This window comes from Bos javanicus, chromosome 8 (genome assembly GCF_032452875.1).
Source record: "Bos javanicus breed banteng chromosome 8, ARS-OSU_banteng_1.0, whole genome shotgun sequence".
NCBI lineage: Eukaryota > Metazoa > Chordata > Mammalia > Artiodactyla > Bovidae > Bos > Bos javanicus.
Genome location: NC_083875.1, coordinates 9,315,099 through 9,342,674, shown reverse-complemented (window position 1 = coordinate 9,342,674; position 27,576 = coordinate 9,315,099). Strand labels below are relative to the sequence as shown.

General features: G+C 46.1%; 1 protein-coding gene and 1 long non-coding RNA gene across 2 annotated transcripts; one reads left to right on the top strand and one right to left on the bottom strand.

Moving 5' to 3' along the window:
• Positions 1 to 14: 14 nt before the first annotated feature.
• On the top strand, positions 15 to 16,998 carry LOC133252440 (uncharacterized). The gene is made up of 4 exons (XR_009737928.1): positions 15 to 101; positions 180 to 1,451; positions 13,346 to 13,419; positions 16,696 to 16,998. It is a non-coding gene; the product is annotated as an uncharacterized LOC133252440 (long non-coding RNA).
• Positions 6,921 to 18,207, bottom strand: PRSS51 (serine protease 51). Its single transcript, XM_061425036.1, is given in 6 exon segments — positions 6,921 to 7,585; positions 7,587 to 7,823; positions 8,257 to 8,399; positions 10,148 to 10,407; positions 11,374 to 11,471; positions 17,758 to 18,207. Coding segments are annotated over 5 exon segments (723 nt in total). The 5' UTR covers positions 11,394 to 11,471; positions 17,758 to 18,207; the 3' UTR covers positions 6,921 to 7,522.
• Positions 18,208 to 27,576: the final 9,369 nt, after the last annotated feature.

Genomic DNA, 27,576 nt, shown 5'->3' with positions numbered 1-27,576 from the left:
CTGTAAATCAAGGCGTCTCAGATTCACTGATGCAGCAGGAAAAAACAGAGCTGAAGGTATTCTTCAGAAGGGACCCAAGACTGCTGATCCTAACAAATCAGGTGACACAGTGGAGCGAGCACAGGCTCAGAGTCCTACATTAGAATTCATCAACCTAACTCAAATCTTTTCTCTGCCAGGAGGGGGCCTGAAATGGGAGACACAGCCTCTTATCTCTGTTCTTTGGAAAACAACATGAATATGGGCTCAGCAGAGAGAAATATTTCATTGCAGCTTTAAGTGTTTGCAAACTTAGGGGCCCGGGAGGGCACGTGTTCATACACGGTGGAACAGGGCATAAATAAAGGATTCCCAAGGTCACCTGGCTTATATACATAGCTTCCATGGCTGGCCCTGAACTTCTGAACAGGTGAACACAGCATGTGCACAACTGTCATTCAGATCCCCAAGAATTCCCAATATCCCAGCACATGTATGCACGAATTCACATTTTTATCAAAACACCACTGCAGGAAGACACATGTCCACACTAAGACATGTGTGGTGTGGTACGTAATGCTTATGGTGTTTTTATAAATAATTACTAAAAACTAGCACCCTACATGGGTTTCCCTGGTGGCTTAGCAGTTAAGAATCCACCTGTAAATGCAGGAGATGCTGGTTTGATCCCTGGGTCGGGAACATCCCCTGGAGAAGGAAATGGCAACCCACTCCAGTATACTTGCCTGGAGAATCCCATGGACAGAGGAGCCTGGTGGGCAACAGTCCATACAGTCACAAAACAATCGGACACGACTGACTTAAAAACAGCACCCTACCTGTCTATCAGTGGTCCGTCCAGACAACAGTAACAGCCATGAATAATGAAAAGGAACAGGCCACTGACCACAGGAACCTCCAAGGCCTTCTGCTAAGTTGAAGAGGCTAGCTAGCTACTGCCTTCCATATGCTGCACAGACAGGCAGAGAGAGCACACCAACTGTCACCAGAGGCTGCGATTTGGGGCAGGGGCGGGTTCCCAGGGGCACCAGAGAACTTTCTGGGGTGGTGGAAAGTGCTATGCCTTGACTGTGGTGGTGGTTACACAACCATATGGCAGTTGTCAGAATTCATGGAACCATATGTCTTAAAAAGGTAATTTCCTAAATTATATCTCAAAGACCAGACTTAAAAAATGCTTTCGTGCATTTCAAAAAGCCACTGTGAACCACAAAACAACTGCCTGCTTCCTTTCAAGTGTTTTTGTTGTGACCTCAAGAGCCGACCACATAGGGAGTGATTCCTTTTTCATTCTGGCTTGGTCAAACCGAGCTGCCCTAATGAAATGCCATAGACCGCTGGCTTACACAACAGAAATTTATCTTCTCACAGTGCTGGAGGCTGGAAGTCCAAGATCCAGGTGGCAGCCGACCCAGTTCCTCCTGACCCACATGGCCTCCCTGTGGATTCAGGTCGTGAGTGAGACACCCCCCCCACCCCCAACCCTGCCTTGTGACCTCATTTAGCCATAATTCTTTCCTGGCATGCATGCTAACCATGCTAACTCGCTTCAGTCGTGATGGACTCTCTGCAACTGTATGGACTGTAGCCCACAGGCTCCTCTGTCCCTGGGAGTCTCCAGGCAAGAATACTGGAGTGGGTTGCCATGCCCTCCTCCAGGGGCTCTTCTGGACCCAGGGATGGAACCGGGTCTCTTATGTCTCCTGCATTGGCAGGTGACTTCTTTACCATTATCACCACTTGGGAAGCTCATTCTTTCCTCAATGTCACCATCAGAAAACATGGCCATGCTGGGGCCGAGGGTTCCAACATGTGAATTCTGGGTCCAAAATAAATACCCAGGGCACAGGACACTCCGGTGCCCCCGAGGTCACAGAACCCATTGGGGTTCTTGTCTAGGTACTGCTCGTGGTAATCCTCCACGTAGTTAAAGGTCTATCCCTCCCGGATGTCCGTGGTGAACAGGCCAAAACCATGCTCCGACAGAACCTGTGAAGAGAAAGGGGCCATCAGGACCAGATGCCGGGGATCCTGGGAAGGAGGAGGGGCGGGGTCGGACGGGAGGGGCGGGGTCGGGACGGGAGGGGCAGACACGTGGCCACAGAGGTGGAGAGGGTGAGCAGTGGTGCTTGGAGCCTGCGCTGGGCCACTTCCCCGCTGCGTTATCCTGAGCAAGCATCTCCCTCCCTGTGTCTCAGGGGTCTGGGGTTTCAAATCTGGGGTTTAATTTGTTTGTTTTCTGATTCTGAAATTTATACTCTACGCTCTACACTAGCTCTGCCCCCAGGGTGTTGGGAGCCCTTGTGTGGGTTCTGGCTGCCCTGGGGAGGAGGGGTTCCTGAGGGGACTCACTGCGACTGCAGTGGGAGTGGGGGGCAGTGTGGCCCCTCTGCCCCAGCACGGGATGGACAGAGCATGGCCCCCTCGCTGGTTGTGGCTCTGGGCAGCAGGGACCCCGCCGGGACGCCCTGGAGGGCAGGGGCCACCTGGAGTCTGGGCTCTGCCCCTGCAGTCTGGAGCCTGGGGAGTGAAGTCAGGGGAGGATGTGGCCAGAGGGCCTGGTCGGCTCCTCGCCGCCCTCTGTGACCCAGTTTAAGGCCTGGTGGCACCTGCTGCCAGGGAGAGGAACACAGTAAACACTAGTGGGGGAGGAGAGCCCAGCTATTTGGGGCAGGAGACGGATTAAGAAATAGACATTGTTCCCCGTGGATCTCCGCCTGTTTCCTCTCCCTTCTGGATTTCAGCTGTGCCCTAGTTCTTTCTTGGTACAGGCTGCTCGGGGTCTCTGAGCTCAAGGCCACAGAGATGCGACCTGGGTTTACGCATTCCGTTTTAGACAATGGTGGGAGGCGGGACCTGGGACTCTTGTCTCCTTAAGGGACCTGCTGTTACTGATAGCCTCTGGGCTCCTGGGGATGAATTCCTCACGTCCGCCAGGAAGGGCGGTGGGTCTAGTCTTTGAGTTCAGTGTGAACCCATGGCCTGACCATCTGCTGAACCCTGCTGTGACTTTCTGAATTTCCTTTTAGCCCGCTGAGGGGGAAGCAAAGGGATGGCTCCAAAACCTCAGGCCCGGGTGTTTAGGAAGATAACCTTGAGCAGAGAAATTCAAGAAGGTCCCAGAAGGAAATTCCACTCAGAAAATTGAAGTGAGGCTACTTTCATGGCGGGGTGGAAGGCTGTGGGCATCATAAAGTGTCCTGATGAAGGAGGGCATTTTAGAGACCAGCTGTAGCCGTCAGCCATGGGACAAGAACAGGAAGCCTTGTTGTTGGAGTCCAGTGAGGAGGGCAGGTGTGGAGGGGAGATTCCGGCAGGAACCAGGTCAAGGAGGGACCCTGCCCCTGGGAGCAAGTGGCCCCCACAGAAAGGGATAGCGAGGAAGTCCCCCAATCTCCTCCTACCTGCCTCCTGCCTCTGTGCATGCCTCCCAATGCCAAGGACGAGCCATGTGACATTCAGGGACACCGCCCCCCCCTCCCCAGGTGACCAGTCTGGAGGCGTCAGCCTCCTGGGACTCAGGGAAGGACAGCCAGTGGATTTGTACTGGTGAAATGGGGACAGATGGAAAATAACTGCAGTATCATCCCAGTGTTCCCTCCCAAAGAACAGAACTGAAAGCTGTGAGCCATCCTTATTTCAGAGAGGATAAAGATAGCCAACTGCCCAGTAAGGCTTTTCATGGCTTTGTGTTGGTCTCAGCCTATTGATAGCCATGCCGTCAGCTAGGAATATGGGTGGCACTCGTCCAGACCGTGTTACCTGCAGCCAGCCCCCATGGACATCTCCTCCAGTGAGTGGCTGGATCAGCCTTTGTGGTTCTCATTAGGATGGCAGGATATGCTTCAGCAAAAACCATCAGAGAACTTAAAAAAAAATTATTTTTTTGTGGCTGTGCTGGGTCTTCATTGCGGCGTGGGCTTTTCTCTAGTTGCAGCAAGCAGGGGCTAATCTCTGGTTGTGATGCAAGGGCTTCTTATTGTGATGGCTTCTCTCATTGTGAAGCACTGGCTCTAGGCACACGGGCTTCAGTAGTTGTGGCACATGGGCTCATCGTTGTGGTTCCCGGGCTCTAGAGCACAGGCTCAATAGTTGTGGCGTGTGGGCTTAGTTGCTCTGAGGCATGTGGGATCTTCCTGGACCAGGGATTGAACCCGTGTCTCTGCATTGGTGGGCAGATTCTTTACCAATGAGCCACCAGGGAACCCCAACAGGGAACTTTGAGGAATAAGATTTATTACTCCAAGTCCTGGAGTGTACACAGCACACCTGAGGGGTCACACAGCCAGGTTGCAGGGAGAGAGAGAAAGATATAACAGACCTGGGGATCTCGCTTTCATTAGCATTGAGGGTAGGGTGTCTAGGGTCTCGCAGATTCATTCTTTATTGACTAACTTAAAGCATATGACCAGGAATTGGGGTGCAGGAAGGGAGAAGCAGGTCACTCAGGCAGTTATGTAGGTTACCCAGGGCTTTCTGGAAAAAGGACCTTCATAGATGGGGACCTTCACAAGCCTGATTCCTGATCTGGTTGGTTGGCTGATGGCTGAGCCGTCCAGCTGACAATATGTGTATTCAGGATGGATGTCTTTTGAACTGGATGATTCAGCAATCAAAAACTTAAAATGTCAAGCACTTAACGCATGTATAATATACTGTGCTTAGGACTTTGCAGGTGTTCGCTCATTTAATCCTCATAGCAATCACTGGAGGGAATTGTTCTTCTACTTTCCACATTTAGTTTATCAGTGTGCTGGCTATTGTGTCTTGATGCTCAGCTCCATCTCTGCCTTTCTAAACTCTCCTAAGAATTTTAGATGCTGAAAGCTGCTCACATTGCTCAGAGTCCCAGCAGGCTTCAGATTTAGATCCTCAGGCGAGTTTTAGAAGGCAGGAGACCAAGAGAAACAGTTTTCCTTAGCAGCTGTACACAGGCATGAAGATTTCAGCAGAAGACAGTTGGGAGGTTTGGCCTTTAAGTTTGGGTGTCCTTCCGCAAATTGTTACATTAATGCTGAAGAGAATCATAAGATGATTAGCAGTGAGTTATTATCATTCCTGAGGCCTACTGAGCTTCACAAAGCAAGCAACTGTTTTTCTTGGCCTTTGCACTCAAGCCCTTTTAATGGTTCTGTAAGCATCCATCTCTATGTACTAAATCCCTTTCGGCTTGAGATATATAGGTTATTTTCTATTTTCCTGATAGAATCCTGACTGATATAGTTATTTGGTATTGAATGTGGTTTCAGGAAATACAACTGCACAGATGGGAATCTAAGATTTCTTGTCAGGCCTAATTTGATTTGAAGGGAATAATGACCTCTTTGCTGATGGAAAATGGGATTCTGGGAGACCAGGGTATGCAATGTCAAAACAGTTTCTCAAATTATTACCTGTCATTCTTAGAATCCTGTTAGAGGAGAACAAGTGACATTTGCAATAGAATTTTCTGGTGGAAGAGATAAGTACAAGAGCTACTATTACCAAATACGGTGGCAAGTTTACAGGGAAAGAAAGAACAATAATATTGGAGTTTTACATTGTCAACTCAAAGGCATTATCCAACAACCAGAGAAGTTTCTACAACTGCCCTAAAGGAATCTCTTTATCTATTGCATCAAAAATTAGACCCAGGGTTGGTCCTGCAGGTGGCAGAATGACAACATAACTTGAATTCACAACTTCATTAGGTCCATACATAAACGGTGATTAATTGGAGAAGAAGGTGACCAAGAAAATTACAGTGGAATGTTTGGATGGATTAAAATGAGTTAGTGTACTTTAAAACCTCAAATCTGGGAATTCCCTGGCTATCCAGTGGTAAAGACTCCTTGATGCCAAGGCAGAGGGTACAGACTCAATCTCTGGTTGGGGAACTAAGATCCTGAATGCTGTGTGGTGCAGCCAAAAAAGAATAAAATAAAAATAAAATACCTCAAAATCTCACTGAACTTCCATTCCTGTTAGAAGCAGTCCTTCTACCCCATTCTTGGGAGGCTAGTCTCCTCTCCATGAAGACTTTGTAATGACTTAACTGAAATTACTTTCCCAGAAGATGCTGGGGACTTCCCAGGTGGCTCTGGTGGTAAAGAATGCTCCTGCCAATGCAGGAGACATGGGTTCACCATCCCTGGGTTGGGAAGATCCCCTGGAGTAGCAAACAGCAACCCACTCCAGTATTCTTGCCTGGAAAATTTCATGGGCAGAGGAGACTGGCAGGCTACAGTCCTTGGGGCTGCAGAAAACTGGACACAACTGATCGACTAAGCATATATACGTACACGATACTGGGTTCTCCCCCATGACCCATCCTTACGACCTCCTATGGCAGCCAGAACCATAAGTGAAGTCATCCCAATATCCTTCATATGGGATCAGGTAAATCTGACCCAGGAGAAGATATTATCCACAATAACAGACCTGCAACCTTCCGCTGATGCATATTTGTAGACACTTGAGGATTATGTGTGAGAAGAGACTCTAAAGGAGTTGTTAAAATGCTCAGTCATGTCCAATTCTTTTGTGACCCCGGACTGTCCATCAGGCTCCTCTGTCCTTGGGATTTTCCAGACAAGAATACTGGAATGGGTTACCATTTCCTTACCCAGGGGATCTTCCTGCCCAGGAATCAAACCCATGTCTCTTGCATTAGCAGGTGGATTCTTTACCACTGAGCCATCAGGAAAGCCCTCTAAAAGAATTAGGCAGAGGATAAAGTAATAAATGATTGGACCAAATGTATCAGTCTGAGAGCACTTTAGAGAAAATCTGTATTCTAATGAGTAACCTGGCACAGCTAGAAGTAGCTCTGTTTGTTTAGTTGACAGACTAAAACCCCGGATAAGAGATGGCCTACATTAAATGGAATTCTTTGTAAAATATAAAAGAAGGAGTACAAAATCTTGGGTAGGAATGTCAGGATGAATTTATTAAATGTGACCTGCTCACTGATCCTCTAACTCCATCCCTTAATTGAGTCACGAGGATACGGTGTTAAATTAGGCATTGAAAAGTACAACTCCATACGGAGGCTCAGCACCCTCAGGGTACCCTGTTATGGCCATCATCCATAGGCTGAGGATGGTCAGACGTGTAACCCATCTTGTGGAAGGTCAGTCATACTTGACTTCTTCCCTTTTGGAGTAGGCAGTAATTTTTCATCATAGAAATAGACATTAATCTGTATATGGATGTGTCTGCCTTGCCCACAAAGCTTCTGCCACCTAACCACCCATAACTCACTAAATGACTAGTTATTCCTCACATGGTTTTCCACTTGGCACAACTTCTGATCAATTGGTTATAGTAGAACAGAAGTAAGGCAACGTGTTGATGTCCGTGGGATTCACTGATCTTGACATCCCAACTCAAAGCAGCACAAGCAATAGCTCCTGTGAGATTTGGGATCACAGACTCCATGTCTATCTTCCAGGGTCTAACAGAGAAACCCTGGAATGCTTCAAAGGTACTTGTGTAAGGATGGGTGGGGAGAACGGAGGAGAAGATAGTATGGATCTGAAGCTTAGTGACCTGATTTATCACCAGTAAACATGCTGGTAAGCTGTACTTGAGACCCCCAATCCAAACCATATGGGGTACCACAGAACACGATGCAGGGAGCTGCTTCTCTGAGTTCCTGAGAAGGTGTAGGCTTTCCCCTCCTTTTCTGTTTCTTCCTGGATCCATGGAAGAAATTGAGCCACAGACACAAACATACCAGGCCTCCCCCTGAAGCCAGATCGTATGCCCCAACTGAACACACCCACTTGGAAGAGCCTCCGGCTTCCATGCATAGTACAGACCATAGGTGCCCCACTGTCTCCCTAAGAATGAGAAAAGAGAGAAGGAACAGTCTAGAGCAATCAACAGCACCTCTAACTAGAGTGCAGAGTGAGAGGGTCCTAGTGGCATGGGTCAGGGAAGTGGTATCCAACCTTTTTGGCACCAGGGAGCTGTTTTGTGGAAGACAGTTTTTCCCTGGACCCAGTTGGAGGGTGGTTTGGTGATAATTCAAGCACATTACATTTATCATGCTGCCACTGATCTGATAGGAGGCGGAGCTCAGGCAGTAATAAGAGTGATGGGGAGCAGCTGTAAATACACATGGGGCTTGGCTCACTCACCCACAGCTCACCTCCTGTCCATGGCCCAGAGGTTGGGGACCCCTGGGCTAGGGCTTCCCTCCTTGTCTCCCTCCTGGGAACCCAGAACGTGGTGGGGCATGTGGAGGTTGGAGCTGAGATGGGGGCTGAGTACCTGGCAGTTGCCTTTGGTGCCCAGTTCTTGCCAGGCGCAAAGCATGTTCCTGGAGAGGTGGTCTACCCTCTGGCTGCAATCTCTCCAGGTAATCTGCACCACTCTCAGCTTCTGCAGGTACATGTTGAAGTTGTCCTTTCGGTCTAGCAAAATGAGGAAGCTAGAGTGAGGATGCGGAGAAGGCAGTGGCACCCCACTCCAGTACTCTTGCCTGGAAAATCCCATGGACGGAGGAGCCTGGCAGGCTGCAGTCCATGGGGTTGCTAAGAGTCAGATACGACTGAGCGACTTCACTTTCACTTTTCACTTTCCTGCATTGAAGGAAATGGCAACCCACTCCAGTGTTCTTGCCTGGAGAATCCCAGGGACAGGGGAGCCTGGTGGGCTGCCGTTTCTGGGGTTGCACAGAGTCAGACAACTGAAGCGACTTAGCAGCAGCAGCAGCAGAGTAAGGATGAGCACTGCTCCACCACGGAGAGGGATGGACCCACAAGTGACGAGGGTGGAGGCCCTGGCAAGCATGTAGACACTCAGACCATCACAGACTTAGAGTGACCTAACCCAATGCCCACTCAATCTCCTCTCCACCATCTCCCAGGAGTGGTTTCTCCATCTCTGCTTATCTCTGCTTCCCATTGGGAAGCTCACTCCCTCTGGAAGCAGCCTACCAAACCCTCACCCCAGCCTCTGCCAGGTGAGTATGGAAAGAGCTTTCTCAGTGACCCCACCATCTCTTCACAGCCAGGCTTTGCCTTGTGCAGAGGTTCATAACAGCCTAACTTCTGTACCCACTTCTGCCAGGCCAGTGGAGAGGCCAGGAGGATGGCATACCTAAAGGTGCCATCTCGAAGGAAAGAAACAACCCGGATCCAAGAGGATCCTGCTCATCCCCTTCCGGCATCCCTGTCTAGTCAGCCTGGATGTAGCGGAGGACTGTGCTTGCTTGGGGAATCACTGTCTCAGAGTCGTCTCAGGATGGTGGTCTAGTGAAAGTGTTGCCACTCCGTCGTGTCCAACTATTTGCAACCGCATGGAGCCCACCAGGCTCCTCTGTGCATGGGATTCTTCAGGCAAGAATACTGGAGTGGGTTGCAATGCCCTCCTCCAGGGGATCTTCCCTACCCAGGGATCAAACCCGCATCTCCTTTGTCCCCTGCATTGGCAGGTGGGTTCTTTACCATCTGAGCCACCAGGGAAGTCTACATGAGCTTCATCTGATGATAAACATTTGGGGAGATGTGCTTGTAAAACCACCTAGGAGGGAAGAATCCAAGCTTTCTTTCTACAGTGCTTCTGGGCTCCGAAAGAAATCACCATCACTCCCGTGCATTTAGGTTCGTCTATGTTCCATTGGAGGGACTGATGCTGAAGCTGAAACTCCAGTACTTTGGCCACCTCATGCGAAGAGTTGACTCATTGGAAAAGACCCTGATGCTGGGAGGGATTGGGGGCAGGAGGAGAAGGGGACAACAGAGGATGAGATGGCTGGATGGCATCACTGACTCGATGGACATGAGTTTAAGTAAACTCCAGGAGTTGGTGATGGACAGGGAGGCCTGGCGTGCTGTGATTCATGGGGTCGCAAAAGTCGGACACGACTGAGCGACTGAACTGAACTGAACTGATGTTCCAGGCTTGTATTGATGGTAAGGACCTTACATGTATAATCTCACTTAATTTAATCCACACAGGGTATTTGAAGGCTGCAGTCTTGTCATTCTACAGATGAGAAAACATGAAAGAAAATAATCTGGGGGAGCTAGGTCAGAATCACAAAGCGAGAGTGGTGAGGCCATAATTCTGACCTGAGTCTTCCAAAGCATCATGCTGTCTAGCCTGGGGCTAGACATTTAGGCATAAATTTTCTGGGTTCAGAAGGGAAGGTACATACCATATGAAGGAGCCATCACCCACTCTGTCATCCAGCAGCGGCCCCAGATCTTCTCCTTCTTCTGCAGGCAGATGGGCATTTTGAAGTTATTGAATTGTACTGGTGTGGCAAGCAGCAACAGGGAGAGGTCGCTGTCCAGGTGAGGTGGTTCATAATCTTTGTGAATAATTATCTTCTGCACTTGCTTTCTCTCCAGGCGGGAGTCCTTGAGTGTTCTGGATCCCATGACCACAGTGATGTTTTCCAAGGTCATTTCTAACCTAAAGAATGAATATAATAACTACAAACTACAATATAATAATAGTCATATTGCATTTCTCACTTACAGGCACATTTATTAACACCTGGTGGCTCTGACGGTAAAGAATCTGCCTGCAATGCAGGAGACCCAGGTTCCATCCCTCTGGGTCAGGAAGATTCCCCTGGAGAAGGAAATGTCTATCCACTCCAGTATTCTTGCCTGGAGAATTCCATGGATGGAGGAGCCTGGTGGGCTACAGTCCATGGGGTCACAAAGAGTCGAACACAACTGAGTGACTAACACTTTAACACTTTGTAAACAGTAGAGTTTAGAGTTGAATACTGAGAAGTCCAAAGCATTGGGTGTACAGTGGCCGAAGAGAGGCTAGAGATCAGAGTGGCAGAAGTCAGGGGTCTAAACTCAGGCAAAACTCTGGGCTAGTGAACAGTCAGCTCAAGGAGACTTTCCCACAGAAGACAGTGGGGTGAATCCACCCAAGAAACTGGACTGTGAACTCCTTGACAACTGGAGACTTGACTGTCTTGCGGACTACCGTATTGTCATCACTTAAAACAGCATGTGGTAGCCTGTATGTGTACAGTGAGTGAATACAGTGGTGGTCTACACAGAGGGCAGGCAGGGGAGGGGAAGCTTTGTACTGATTTTCCTATACTGGGCGCATAGTCACAACTAGCAGCCAATGTTTGGATCTGGTTAGCTTGAGAGAGTAAGTATAGAGCAGATACCTTTCGGTACAAATCCAGTGGACACACACTTGGGGTAGAGCCCATGGCTTCACATGTGTCATGTAGTAACCCACTAAGCTACCCAGCCCAGGCAATACATCGAGGAAACCTGACGTAAAGTAAGACAACGCCTCAGAAACTTACAAGGTTCTTGGGAAGCAGTGTGCAGCGGTCAGAACCCACCACCGATGTATGATTGAGCCTCCACAGAGGTGTTTCTGCGAGATCTGGATACTCACTTGCCATGGGAACTCGCCATCCTGGACGTTCAACAGTTCGTGAGCTTGTAGCACGGTTGAGTTTGAAAACTTGGGTCTGTAGCCACAGTGAACTTCATCTGAAAGGGAAAAGAAAGAACGCTTGGTCCAGGAGAAGCGCTAAGAAATCCTTATCACGCGTTCCCAGCAGAGACTGCTGGGATAGAACTGAGTGAAGTGGGCTGGTGCAGAGAGGACAGACCTCAGACCACTCCAGTCAAACACACCCCCTGTACTCTTTGTCCCTCACATTCAAGAGGAGCTGTGAGATCTGGGAAGGTCAGGGTGGCGATACAGCAGGAGCTGTCAAGTTGTTGGAATGGCAGCAGAAAAGTGCAAAGATGTGCAGGGTCCATTCAGGAAACAGACTATGCAGGGCTGGGACAGGAAAAGCTTACTATCAAGAATTACATCGCTCATGATCAGAGAAACGCAAATCAGAGCCACAATGAGGCACCATCTCATGCCAGTCAGAATGGCTGCCATCAAAAAGTCTACAAGCAATAAACGCTAGAGAGGGTGTGGACAAAAGAGAACCCTCTTACACTGTTGGTGGGAATGCAAACTAGTACAGCCACTATGGAGAACAGTGTGGAGATTCCTTGAAAAGCTGGAAACAGAACTGCCTTATGATCCAGCAATCTCACTTCTGGGCATACATACTGAGGAAATCAGAATTGAAAGAGACACGTGTACCCCAGTGTTCATCACAGCACTGTTTATAATAGCCAGGACATGGAAGCAACTTAGATGTCTATCTGCAGATGAATGGATAAGGAAGTTGTGGTACATATGCACAATGGAATATTACTCAGCTATTAAAAATACTACATTTGAGTCAGTTCTAATGAGGTGGATGAAACTGGAGCCTATTACACAGAGTGAAGTAAGTTAGAAAGAAAAAACATGAATACAGCAGATTAATGCATATATATGGAATTTAGAAAGATGGTAATGACGATCCTATATGCAAGACAGCAAAAGAGACACAGATGTAAAGAACAGACTTTTGGATTCTGTGGGAGAAGGTGAGGGTGAGATGATTTGAGAGAATAGCATTGAAACATGTATACTACCATATGTGAAATAGATGATCAGTCCAAGTTTGATGCATGAAACAGGGCGCTCAGGGCTGGTGCACTGGAACGACCCTGAGGGATGGGATGGGGAGGGAGGTGGGAGGGGTTTTGGGATGGGGGGACACATGTACACCCATGACTGATTGATGTCAGTGTGTGGCAAAAACCACCACAATATTGTAAGTAATTAGCCCCCAATTAAAATTAATTAATTAATTAAAAAGAAAGAATTATAGATGAGGGACTTCCCTGGCAGTCCCCTGGTTAAGACTCCATTTTCCAACGCAGGAAGGAGCAGGTTTGACCCCTGATCGGGAAGCTAAGGTCCCACATATCTCATGGCCAAAAATCCAAAACATGAAACAGAAACACTCCTGTAACAAATTCAATAAAGGTTTTAAAAATGTTCCACATTAAAAAAAAATCTTTTTAAAAAAGAGTTATAAAGGATAACAGAGGAGTAACTATTTAATACAAAGAGTCTAGAGGACTCCAAGAATACCCCAGGGTTAGGGAAGAAAAGAAGGACCAAACTTGGCAAGGGAGTCCCTCCCCCAGGTTGGGATTCAGAATTCACTGGAGAACATAGGTTTGCCACACAAGGGAAGAGAGAGGTTTGCCAGTCTGCATTGCTACCCAGAGATGCTTTCCAGGTGGTGCTAGAGGTAAAGAATCTGCCTGCCAATGCCAGAGATAAAAGAGACATAGGTCCGATCCCTGGGTCGGGAAGATCCCCTGGAGTAGGAAATGGCTACCCACTCCAGTATTCTTGCCTGGAGAATCCCATGGACAGAGGAGCCTGGCAGCCTACAGTCCATGGGATTGCAAAGAGTCAGACATGAAGCTTAGCACTGAACTGATTGCTCTCCACGCAGGAAACACCTCTCCAGAGAGCAGCTGGGCTACAGCACCCTTCCTGGGTACAGGTGGAGTGCTGGTTGGGGGGCAGGTAAGTGGAAGGAGCTTAGGTATGATATGTACATATCGTTTTGTAAAAAAGCTATTTAGACATTAAAGATGATAATTCTTTAGCTGAAAAAAATACTATAAGGACTTAACCCAATTTGTCATTTCTTTTGTCTTTGATGTTCAGGAAATTAAAATTTGTTGCTGAGTCAAAACTATTCCTGTATGATTTTTCCCTTATGTGCTTATAAATTCATTCCTTTTGCTAAAAAGTTACTCAGTTCAGTCACTCAGTTGTGTCTGACTCTTTGTGACCCCATGGACTGCAGCACACCAGGCCTCCCTGTCCAACAAACTCCGGCGTTTATTCAAACTCATGTCCGTTGAGTTGGTGATGCCATCCAACCATCCCATCCTCTGTCGTCCACTTCTCCTCTTGCCTTCAATCCTTCCCAGCATCAAGGAGCTTTTCTCTAAGGAGTCTGTCCATGTCCATCTGTCATGATTGCCTTTACATGGCATAAGAACATCAGTAATCTCTGGAGTCCCTCCTCAGCCAATTTAGCTGTATCGTTTGCTCTAATCCTTCTCATCAATACCCAGGAGTCATCTTTGGTTGATTCAGGACAAATATTTCTTATCTCTTGCCCCTAGTTTTCATATTGCCCCCAAATTTTGGAATCCAGACATGAACTATTACTCAGCCATAAAAAAGAACAAATCATTGCATTTGCAGCAACATAGATGGTCCTAGAGACTGGCATACTGAGTGAAGTAAGTCAGACACAGAGAGACAAATATCATATAGTATCGCTTATATGTGAAATCTTTAAAAATGGGTAAAAATGAACTTATTTACAAAAAAAAATAAACAGAATCACAGATGTAGAAAGCAAACTTATGATTACCAGGGGAGAGGAGGAGAGAGGGCTAAATTGAGAGACTGGGATTGACATACACACACTACTATATACAAAATAGATGACTAGTAAGAACCTATTGTATATAGCACAGGGAACTCTGCTCAATACTTTGTAATGACCTATATAGGAAGAGTGTTAGTTGCTCAGTTGTGTCCAACTCCTTGTGACCCCATGGACTGTAGCCTGCCAGGTTCTTCTGTCCATGGGATTCTCCAGGCAAGAATACTGGAGTGGGTAGACATTTCCTTCTTCAGGGGATCTTCCCGACCCAGGGATTGAACCCAGGTCTCCTGCGTTGCAGGAGGCAGACCCTTTGCCATCTGAACCACCAGGGAAACTTTCTCAGAAATTATCACCAATAGAATCTTTTTAAAAAAGTGGATGTTTGTATATGTGTAACTGATCGACTTTTCTGTACACCTGAAACTCAGTTCAGTTCAGTTGCTCAGTTGTGTCCAACTCTTTGTGACCCCATGAACCGCAGCACACCAGGCCTCCCTGTCCATCACCAGCTCCCAGAGTTTACCCAAACTCATGTCCAATGAGTTGGTGATGCCATCTAACCATCTCATCCTCTGTCGTCCCCTTTTCCTCCCACCTTCAATCTTTCCCAACATCAGGGTCTTTTCAAAAGAGTCAGCTCTTCACATCAGGTGGCCAAAATATTGAAGTGTCAGCTTCAACATCAGTCCTTCCAATGAATACCCAGGACTGATTTCCTTCAGAATGGACTGGTTGGATCTCCTTGCAGTCCAAGGGACTCACAAGAGTCTTCTCCAACACCACAGTTCAAAAGCATCAATTCTTCAGCACTCAGCTTTCTTTACAGTGCAACTCTCACATCCATACATGACTACTGGAAAAACCATAGCCTTGACTAGACGGACCTTTGTTGATAAAGTAATGTCTCTGCTTTCTAATATGCTATCTAGGTTGGTCATAACTTTCCTTCCAAGGAGCAAGCATCTTTTAATTTCATGGCTGCAGTCACCATCTGTAGTGATTTTGGAGCCCAGAAAAATAAAGTCTGACACTGTTTCCACTGTTTCCCCATCTATTTCCCATGAAGTGATGGGACCGGATGCCATGATCTTCGTTCTCTGAATGTTGAGCTTTAAGCCAACTTTTTCACTCTCCTCTTTCACTTTCATCAAGAGGCTCTTTAGTTCTTCACTTTCTGAAACTAACACATTGTAAATTAATTATACTTCAATAAATTTTTTTAAAAACTGCAAAAAATAAAAATAATCAGAGAGTGAAGGGTCCCTTTCTCTCACCTCTGCTCTTGGTCTCCTTTTTCTCCTCCCCACCATCTCCTCCACCTCCTGAGAACTTCTTAAACTCTCAGGTGAGCACACACATTTGGATGCATACTCCCCTTGTGCTCTAAAGGGCATTTAGCATGAATATGTGGCAATATCTCAGCACAGCTCTCGCCAATGCCCCAAGCTTATTTCAGTTTTGCTTCTTAAAGTTGATACTCAGTAGTAGGCATCCTTCTAGATACTCTGGCTGCCTCAGATATAGCATTTGAGACAAATGTTTGTTCTTAAGAGATTTAAACTAAATCAGAGTCCACTGCTTGAATCCTTCATTCAGATTTTACCTATGAAATCTTCTGGGTTTGTTGCCACCATGTTTAAGAACAGATCAGGTCAGTGGTTGCAATGGTTGAATTAATTTAATATTTCAGTCAAAGACTAATGAAAACTCTACAACTAGGAGCACTTGAACAAATGATCATCATTCACTTCATGTCAAATGCTGACAAAATGTTCAAAACTAAATGAATATAGTTTGCTGAGTAAACTGAGTTTATGACAATAAATTAGTAGATATTTATTTTTGGAGATGTTACTTTCCAGAAACTAGCGCTTTTTTTTTTTTAACTCCTCCTCCACTGTCAGAGGAGAAGGCAATGGCAACCCACTCCACTCTTCTTGCCTGGAGAATCCCACGGATGGAGGAGCCTGGTGGGCTGCCGTCTACGGGGTGGCACAGAGTCAGACACAACTGAAGTGACTTAGCAGCAGCAGCCACTGTCAGAATATCACACTTCCCTTCAAGTCAGTTGTTCTTGTTCTTTTTTTAAATTATTATTTCTCATTGACATGGACCTTTTTTAAAGTTTTTATTGAATTTATTACAGGATTGCTTCCATTTTATATTTCAGTTTGTTGTTACAAGGCATGTGGGATTTTGGCTCCCTGACCAGGAATCAAACCCACACCCCTGTGCTAGTGCCATACAGCTAGTAAGGGCTAGGACCAGGCATTCTGATTCTAGAATCACTGAAAGCAGTGAAATTGGCCTTCGGAGTTGCTTCTCGGGACACAGCCCTTTGTGCCAAAAGATGCAGGCTCTGTTCTAATATACACTTTATATATCTTCCTTAGGCTAGACTCCATGGGAACTCACTGGTACTCTACTACCTTACGAGCATGCAATCCTCAGAGACTTTGCCATCAAGGATTTCCATTGGCTGTTCATCTCCTGTGATACTTCAGCCTGAAACCCATCCCTAATTGTTTTCAAGCCCTGGATGAATGCTCTATATTCCAGTTCCCTTATACAGACACTCATTTATCACAGCTACACCACCGTTCTGCCAGATGACTCAGACTCTTCTTAATATATTTAGATATTTTCAATAAAACACAGCAGTTCCAAATAAAACTGGGTTTGTGGTTTAAGTTTTAAGATGTGATATTCCTGTTGCTTTGTTGGAATCGTCAAATAACTTTAAAATGAGTTGGAGGAAAGATGGCTTGTCAATACACTTACACACACACTCTCACTCTGCACATACACTCCCATCCCTGATGTACACTGACATTGACCAAACTACATTTTTTAAAGGAAAAAAAAATCATTATGCTTAAATGAGAAGAGCTGAAACTCAGGCAGCAAACTTTGAGGATTTTCAGACGATGGCGTTATAGTTGTATCAGAGTGTAAGAAGACACTGAGAAATCACAGACACAGCCTGTTCTGGAGTTCCTCACAGTGCAAACCATTGTAAACAAAGTGGAAACAAAAAAAGCCTATGGAGTCCCACACTAGCCACAGCTCAAAGGACAAAAGCCCATGGCCCAGGCAGGGGAAGGGGAAGACAGGGGGCTGCTTCTTTTGAGCCGCTTGACCTCTGCTGGAACAGGCTGGAGTCAACCAGCCTGTGAAACTTCTCCACCCCCATTGCCACCCCCACCCTTTGACATAGCTTCTTAATGGCTCTATTCTTCCAGATCTCTGGGTCCAGACCCTGCAGGATCATTTTAACTGGTGTATTCACTGAGGCCAATCCATCTACTTTGATTCATCTGCTGTAATCTCCTAATTTCCTGAGCCATTTGCTCCAACTCTGCACCCCCTCTGGCCTCTAAATCAGCTCTACAGGAGCCAGGTAAGAGGGTGCAGGCATCCGCCCACCCTCTGCTCTGGCTCAGCCTGGCACAAACCTGAAGTTTCCTGGGCACGTCCCTTGAGTGCCATGAGCAGTGGAATTAGAAGCTGGAGCATTTTCTTTTCATTCCAGTCCAGAATTTTCCAACCTGGGCCCCGAGCCAAAGCTGACAAAATGCCAGCCGTGGCTGCTTCGGTGGCGGCCATCACAAACGCATGGCAGGGCTGGTCCTGGGTGACGTCACAGTAAGCCCGGGGTCAGGAGGAAGCAGGGGCCGCGGGGCAGCCAGGCTCAGGAGCGTCCACACAGCCGGCTCCCTGCCCGTCTGCCTTCTCTCTGCAGCAGGGACTAGGGGGACACCATCTCAGGCACACTTGTCTGCACCCACTCCCCCATCCATGACTGTGAGTCTCTTGAGGAGGCGTGTGTTCTAGTGTCTGCTTGAGCATTAAAAGGCTCTGGGTCTTTGGGTGAGTTTTCATATTCTCTGGAAGCGGATCCCAAAGCCTGCTATTGTGACCAAACCCAGGTCTAGCTGCTCACCGCTCAAAAGCCAATAAAGGGGCCAGGTAGGCGGAAAGGAAAGTTTGCTTTATTTTGGAGGCTGGCAACCTGGGGAGAGGGCAGACATCTGTCCAAAGGCTGACCTTCCCCTCACCCTACACATGCACACAAGACCACTGGGGGCAAGAGATTTTATAGTCAGAAGGAGGGGGCTACATGCAGAAACAGCACAGTCAACTCTGATAGTCATCTTGAAATTGGCCATCAGAGGTCTGACCAGCATTATCTTGATTGTTTTTACGCACAGTTACTCTTTAGTCCTAGGGTCAGTTTGCTCCCATTTCCCTAAGGCCAGTTCTCAGAACTGTGGCAGCTTCTGTCATGGCTACAGTCTGGTCATCAGTAGTTAACTTCTCCCCATGGTGGGGGTTTCAATTTCTATACAACAGCTCACAGGAGATGGTTCAGCATATCATCCATAGTCCTTGAGGAGGAACGAGAGGTCCTTGACTTTGCTTAATTGCTACATTATTATTATTTTATCTCCTTTGACTACTTTCCTTTGTTTCTGCAAGTTCTCACTTTGCTGATTAAACTTATTCTTTAGCTAAAGTTTTTCCACAGAAAAAAAAGCCAGGCATGAGGGACAAATTCTATACAGTTTATCTCAATTCAGATAGTACTTGGAGTCAGTGCAGACCCCACAGGTTCGAGACTCAACGCCACAAGACCACCCCCGCCTCAGATGCCAGTTGCAAGTCTAGGTTGTGAGAATGGAATTTTCCTGGCCGTATCAGTAAACAAAGGATGTCACAGTTATTAGTGGCTGCAACCACAGCCGACTAAGGTGAGCTGGTGAACCTTGAGGTAACTCAGGAAGGAAAAGATTATCTGCCATCTAGTAACCATTAGGCTGCAGCCACTCTCTACAGTGAGCCCTGAGGAAATCTAGGATAAGAAAACATAGGATACTAGCCCCAGGTAGGTGAGATGCATATGAAATGAGTGATTACAGTGAGCCCAGACTCTTGCATCTTCCATATAGAAAAGTGCCAAATTCCTTAATTTGAGATACCTGGTTATCTTTAACTCAGTCGTGTTTGACTCTTTGCGACCCCATGAATTGCAGCACTCCAGACCTCCCTGTCCATCACCAACTCCCAGAGTTCACTCAAACTCACGTCCATTGAGTCAGTGATGCCATCCAGCCATCTCATCCTCTGTCGTCCCCTTCTCCTCCTGCCCCCAATCCCTCCCAGCATCAGAGCCTTTTCCAATGAGTCAGCTCTTCACATGAGGTGGCCAAAGTACTGGAGTTTCAGCTTTAGCATCATTCCTTCCAAAGAACACCCAGGACTGATCTCCTTTAGAATGGCCTGGTTGGATCTCCTTGCAATCCAAGGGACTCTCAAGAGTCTTCTCCAACACCACAGTTCAAAAACATCAGTTCTCCTGCCCTCAGCTTTCTTTACAGTCCAACTCTCACATCCATACATGACCACTGGAAAAACCATAGCTTTGACTAGACAAACCTTTGTTGGCAAAGTAATGTCTCTGCTTTTGAATATGCTGTCTAGGTTGGTCATAACTTTCCTTCCAAGGAGTAAGCGTCTTTTAATTTCATGGCTGCAGTCACCATCTGCAGTGATTTTGGAGCCCAGAAAAATAAAGTCTGACACTGTTTCCACTGTTTCCCCATCTATTTCCCATGAAGTGATGGGACCAGATGCCATCATCTTAGTTTTCTGAATGTTGAGCTTTCAGCCAACTTTTTCACTCTCCACTTTCACTTTCATCAAGAGGCTTTTGAGTTCCTCTTCACTTTCTGCCATAAGGGTGGTATCATCTGCATATCTGAGGTTATTAATATTTCTCCCGGCAATCTTGATTCCAGCTTGTGCTTCTTCCAGCCCAGCGTTTCTCATGATGTACTCTGCATAGAAGTTAAATAAGCAGGGGGACAGTATACAGCCTTGACGTACTCCTTTTCCTATTTGGAACCAGTCTGTTGTTCCATGTCCACTTCTAACTGTTGCTTCCTGACATGCATATAGGTTTCTCAAGAAGCAGATCAGGTGGTCTGGTATTCTCATCTCTTTCAGAATTTTCCACAGTTTATTGTGATCCACACAGTCAAAGGCTTTGGCATACTCAAGAAAGCAGAAATAGATGTTTTTCTGGAACTCTCTTGCTTTTTTCCATGATCCAGCAGATGTTGGGAATTTGATCTCTGGTTCCTCTCCCTTTTCTAAAACCAGCTTGAACCTCTGGAAGTTCACAGTTCACGTATTGCTGAAGCTGGCTTAGAGAATTTTGAGCATTACTTTATTAGCACGTGCTGCTGCTGCTGCTGCTAAGTCACTTCAGTCGTGTCCGACTCTGTGCGACCCCATAGACGGAAGCCCACCAGGCTCACCCGTTCCTGGGATTCTCCAGGCAAGAACACTGGAGTGGGTTGCCATTTCCTTCTCCAGTGCATGAAAGTGAAAAGTGAAAGGGAAGTTGCTCAGTCGTCTCCGACTCTTAGCGACCCTGTGGACTGCAGCCCACAAGGCTCCTCCATCCATGGGATTTTCCAGGCAAGAGTACTGGAGTGGGGTGCCATTGCCTTCTCCGACTAGCATGTGAGATAAGTATAATTGTGCAGTAGTTTAAGCATTCTTTGGCACTGTCTTTCTTTGGGATCGGAATGAAAACTGACCTTTTCCAGTCCTGTGGCCACTGCTGAGTTTTCCAAATTTGCTGGCATACTGAATGCAGCACTTTCACGGCATCATCTTTCAGTATTTGAAATAGCTCAACTGGAATTCCATCACCTCCACTAGCTTTGTTCATAGTGATGCTTTCTAAGGCCCACTTGACTTCACATTCCAGGATGTCTGGCTCTAGGTGAGTGATCACACCATCATCATTATCTTGGTCTTGAAGATCTTTTTTGTACAGTTCTTCTGTGTATTCTTGCCACCTCTTCTTAATATCTTCTGCTTCTGTTAGGTCCATACCATTTCTGTCCTTTATCTTTAATTAGCATCCACCTTTTGATGTTCAGACTACCGCCCTTTGTTACAAAACTATTATATCCTGGCTCCCTGCTCATCTCCTCAGAGCAGTTCTCTCAGGTTACTTGAGATGCTGCCTCCTGGGCTTGAAGTACTAAAAATCCCCACGGAATAAAACGTAGCTCTCAACTTCTGGGTTCTGAATTTTTTTCTCAGGTTCACCTCTTGTCACCTCTACTTCCAACCGACTGGCTACAAATCAGATTCCCGTGACCCCCTCCTCAGGTTTGATAATTTGCTAGAATTGCTCACAGAATTCAAGAAAGTGCTTTACTTATGATTATCAACTTATTAAAAGGTACAACTCAGGAACAGCCACATGGGAGAGATGCCTGAGCCAGTGCTGGAGAGGGGTGAAGAGCTGCCATGCCCTCCCAGCACCTCCATATGCTCACAATCCAGACACTGTTTGAATCCCTTCAGTTAGGGTTTTCATGGTGGCTTCCTGACACAGGCATGATTGGTTACATCATTGGCTATTGGTGATTAACTCAACCCCCAGACCCTCTCCCCTCCCTAAAAGTCCGGGGCTGGGGTTGAAAGTTCCAAACCTCTAACCAGGGGGCTGGTCTGCCTGGCAACCAGCCCCCATCCTTGGGGGCTTTTGAAAAGTCACCTAACTGATGCAATAAAAGTGCATTTGAACCCACTTTATGGCTTTAGGGGAAATGTAAACATAGTTTGAAATTTCTTTTTAAATACCTCAGCGTAAGCTGTGACATGTAAGCAGTGAAAGTAGATACTAAATGCAACATGTACTGTGTATCATCGGTTCATGGGCTTCCCTGCTGGTGCAGAGAGTAAAGAATCCGCCTACAGTGCGGGAGACTTGGGTTCGATCCCTGGGTTGGGAAGATCCTCTGCAGGAGGGCATGGCAACCCTCTCCAGTATTTTTGCCTGGAGAATCCCCATGAACAGAGGAGCCTGGTCACAAAGTCGGACACGACTGAGCGACTAAGCACAGCACATCATTGGTTCATACCGAGTTGTAACCACTATTACAAGAGTTTGATGCTCATTTTAGTAAGCCAGTCTCTTTTTTTTTTTTTTTAATATAAATGTATTTATTTTAATTGGAGGCTAATTACTTTACAATATTGTATTGGTTTTGCCATACATCAACATGAATCCACCACGGGTGTACACGTGTTCCCCATCCTGAACCCCCTCCCACCTCCCTCTCCATCCTATCCCTCTGGGTCATCCCAGTGCACCAGCCCCGAGCACCCTGTCTCATGCATCGAACCTGGACTGGCGATTCGTTTCACATATAATAATATACATGTTTCAATGCCATTCTCCCAAATCATCCCACCTTCTCCCTCTCCCACAGAGTCCATAAGACTGTTCTATACATCTGTGTCTCTTTTGCTGTCTCACATACAGGGTTATCTTTACCATCTTTCTAAATTCCATATATATGCATTAGTATACTGTACTGGTGTTTTTCTTTCTGGCTTACTTCACTCTGTATAATAGGCTCCAGTTTCATCCACCTCATTAGAACTGATTCAAATGTATTCTTTTTAATGGCTGAGTAATATAAGCTAGTCTCCCATGCCCAAGGTAAGAGAAACCCAAGTAAGACGGTAAGTGTTGCAAGAGGGCATCAGAGGGCAAACACACTGAAACCATACTCACAGAAAACTAGTCAATCTAATCACACTAGGACCACAGCCTTGTCTAACTCAATGAAACTAAGCCATGTCCGTGGGGCAACCCAAGACGGGCGGGTCACGGTGGAGAGATTTGACAGAATGTGGCCCACTGGAGAAGGGAAGGGCAAACCACTTCAATATTCTTGCCTTGAGAACCCCATGAACAGTATGAAAAGGCAAAATGATAGGATACTGAAAGAGAAACTCCCCAGGTGAGTAGGTGCCCAATATGCTACTGGAGATCAGTGGAGAAATAACTCCAGAAAGAATGAAGGGATGGAGCCAAAGCAAAAACAATACCCAGCTGTGGATGTGACTGGTGATAGAAGCAAGGTCCGATGCTGTAAAGAGCAATATTGCATAGGAACCTGGAATGTCAGGTCCATGAATCAAGGCAAATTGAAAGTGGTCAAACAAGAAATGGCAAGAGTGAATGTCCACATTCTAGGAATCAGTGAACTGAAATGGACTGGAATGGGTGAATTCAACTCAGATGACCATTATATCTACTACTGCGGGCAGGAATCCCTTAGAAGAAATGGAGTGGCCATCATGGTCAACAAAAGAGTCTGAAATGCAGTACTTGGATGCAATCTCAAAAACGAAAGAATGATGTCTGTTCGTTTCCAAGGCAAACCATTAAATATCACAGTAATCCAAGTCTATGCCCCAACGAGTAACGCTGAAGAAGCTGAAGTTGAACGGTTCTATGAAGACCTACAAGACCTTTTAGAACTAACACCCAAAAAAGATGTCCTTTTCATTATAGGGGACTGGAATGCAAAAGTAGGAAGTCAAGAAACACCTGGAGTAACAGGCAAATTTGGCCTTGGAATACGGAATGAAGCAGGGCAAAGACTAATAGAGTTTTGCCAAGAAAATGCACTGGTCATAACAAACACCCTCTTCCAACAACACAAGAGAAGACTCTATACATGGACATCACCAGATGGTCAACACCGAAATCAGATTGATTATATTCTTTGCAGCCAAAGATGGAGAAGCTCTATACAGTCAGCAAAAACAAGACCAGGAGCTGACTGTGGCTCAGACCATGAACTCCTTATTGCCAAATTCAGACTTAAATTGAAGAAAGTAGGGAAAACCACTAGACCATTCAGGTATGACCTAAATCAAATCCCTTATGATTATACAGTGGAAGTGAGAAATAGATTTAAGGGCTTAGATCTGATAGATAGAGTGCCTGATGAACTATGGAATGAGGTTTGTGACATTGTACAGGAGACAGGGATCAAGACCATTCCAATGGAAAAGAAATGCAAAAAAGCAAAATGGCTCTCTGGGGAGGCCTTACTAATAGCTGTGAAAAGAAGAGAAGCGAAAAGGAGAAAAGGAAGGATATAAACATCTGAATGCAGAGTTCCAAAGAATAGTAAGAGATAAGAAAGCCTTCCTCAGCGATCAATGCAAAGAAATAGAGGAAAACAACAGAATGGGAAAGACTAGGGATCTCTTCAAGAAAATCAGAGATACCAAAGGAACATTTCATGCAAAGATGAGCTCGATAAAGGACAGAAATGGTATGGACCTAACAGAAGCATAAGATATTAAGAAGAGATGGCAAGAATACACAGAGGAACTATACAAAAAGATCTTCATGACCCAGATAATTGCGATGGTGTGATCACTCACCTAGAGCCAGACATCCTGGAATGTGAAGTTCAGTGGGCCTTAGAAAGCATCACTACGAACAAAGCTAGTGGAGGTGATGGAATTCCAGTTGAGCTATTCCAAATCCTGAAAGATGATGCTGTGAAAGTGCTGCACTCAATATGCCAGCAAATTTGGAAAACTCAGCAGTGGCCACAGGACTGGAAAAGGTCAGTTTTCATTCCAATCCCAAAGGCAATGCCACAGAATGTTCAAACTCCCACACAATTGCACTCATCTCACATGCTAGTAAAGTAATGCTCAAAATTCTCCAAGCCAGGCTTCAGCAATATGTGAACTGTGAACTTCCTGATGTTCAAGCTGGTTTTAGAAAAGGCAGAGGAACCAGAGATCAAATGGCCAACATCTGCTGGATCATGGAAAAAGCAAGAAAGTTCCAGAAAAACATCTATTTCTGCTTTCTTGACTATGCCAAAGCCTTTGACTGTGTGGATCACAATAAACTGTGGAAAATTCTGAAAGAGATGGCAATACCAGACCACCTGACCTGCCTCTTGAGAAATCTGTATGCAGGTCAGGAAGCAACAGTTAGAACGGGACATGGAACAACAGACTGGTTCCAAATAGGAAAAGGAGTACGTCAAGGCTGTATATTGTCACCCTGTTTATTTAACTTCTATGCAGAGTACATCATGAGAAACGCTGGACTGGAAGAAACACAAACTGGAATCAAGATTGCCGGGAGAAATATCAATAACCTCAGATATGCAGATGACACCACCCTTATGGCAGAAAGTGAAGAGGAACTCAAAAGCCTCTTGATGAAAGTGAAAGTGGAGAGTGAAAAAGTTGGCTGAAAGCTCAACATTCAGAAAACGAAGATCATGGCATCCGGTCCCACCACTTCATGGGAAATAGATGGGGAAACAGTGGAAACAGTGTCAGACTTTATTTTTCTTGGCTCCAAAATCACTGCAGATGGTGACTGCAGCCATGAAATTAAAAGACGCTTACTCCTTGGAAGGAAAGTTATGACCAAGCTAGATATCATATTCAAAAGCAGAGACATTACTTTGCCAACAAAGGTTCGTCTAGTCAAGGCTATGGTTTTTCCTGTGGTCATGTATGGATGTGAGAGTTGGACTGTGAAGAAGGCTGAACGCCGAAGAATTGATGCTTTTGAACTGTGGTGCTGGAGAAGACTCTTGAGAGTCCCTTGGACTGCAAGGAGATCCAACCAGTCCTTTCTTAATGAGATCAGCCCTGGGATTTCTTTGGAAGGACTGATGCTAAAGCTGAAACTCCAGTACTTTGGCCACCTCATGCGAAGAGTTGACTCATTGGAAAAGACTCTGATGCTGGGAGGGATTGGGGCAGGAGGAGAAGGGAACAGTAGAAGATGAGATGGCTAGATGGCATCACCGACTCGATGGATGTGAATCTGAGTGAACTCCAGGAGTTGGTAATGGACAGGGAGGCCCTGCGTGCTGCGATTCATGGGGTCGCAAAGAGTCGGACACGACTGAGCGACTGATGTGATCTGACTTAAATATTTATTGAGAAATTATTGGTTAATGATGATAGATCAATGAGTAAAACAAACTTACAGAAAAATAATCACCTCATTAACGCAAACTCAGGTAGGGCTGAAAGGGGCTTATTGTGAATAACAAAAGATGGTCTTTTCACCTTTATCACTTTAGAGCTGTTTTAGAAGCCAGGGGAAAAAAATTAAGCAAATACTAAAGCAAAGATGTTCCTATTGTTCTGATCACTTAGGAAATTAAAAAGGGTTTAGGAGCTCTGGTCAAAAGTCTGAATAAAGATCAGAACGTATATTTCTTCTTATATCAAAATATCACAAGTTTCCTTGTTACCTTCGAGGGTCCCCAATTATCTACAAACCTTGCTCCCTCTTTCCTTCTGGTCTCTTCTGTCACCCTGTCCAGGAGACTTCCCTCTCACTCTACTGAAAACAGCCCCTGTGGAACTTCCATGATGGTGCAGTGGCTAAGACTGCACGTTTCCAGTGCAGGGGGCCAGCTTCGATCCCTGGTCAGGGAACGAGATCCCACATGCCTTAACTAAGATCCTGCAAGCTACAACTAAGACCTGATGCAGCCAAGTAAATTAAAAATAAAAATATAAAAACAACACCTGCGATTTTCTCCAACCATACTTCCTATGCCCTCTCCCTGCTTTAATTTTTTCCATAGCACTTACGATCATCTGAGGTAGTCTCTTCTACTAGACTATAACATTCGTGAGAACAAGAGATTTTTTCTTCATGTACTCCAATATCCCAGTTCTTGAGCAATGCTGTTGTAGCAGTCAAAGCGAAGATACACTGTGACCCCAGCTAATCCTCATATTGACTCCGATAGTTGTAATGTCCCCTGTGTAGAGATAAGGGAAACTCTGAGAGGATAGCAGCTTGTCTAAGGCCCTTTAGGGGCTTCCTTGGTGGCTCAGATGGCAAAGAATCTGCCTGCAATGTGGAGGCCTGGGTTCCATCCTTGGGTCGGGAAGATCCCCTGGAGAAGGAAATGGCAACCCACTCCAGTATTCTTACCTGGAGAATCCCATGGACAGAGGAGCCTGGCGGGCTACAGTCCATGGGATCACAGAGTCGGACACAACTGAGCAACTTAAGCACAGCACAAGGCCCTTTAGAGAAGTGTGACATCAGGGACTTTCCTGGTGATCCAGTGGTTAAAAATCCGCCTTTCAAGGCAGGGGATGGAGGTTCAACCCCTAGTCAGGAAACTAAGATCCCACATGCCATGGGTCAAATAAATCCTCTCACCACAACTAGAGAGCTGCCCCCACGTACCACCACTAGAGAAAGTCCTCGAGCAGCAACGAAGAGCCCGCACAGCCACAACAAATAAATAAAAATAAAAATGCAACTTGCACAAGGTTGACTTAAAGCATGAATGCCATCACTATTTTTTTAAAAATATTGATGTGTGATGTTGGAAACAGGATTCGAGGTTAGTCTTTTCATTGGAAAAGACTCT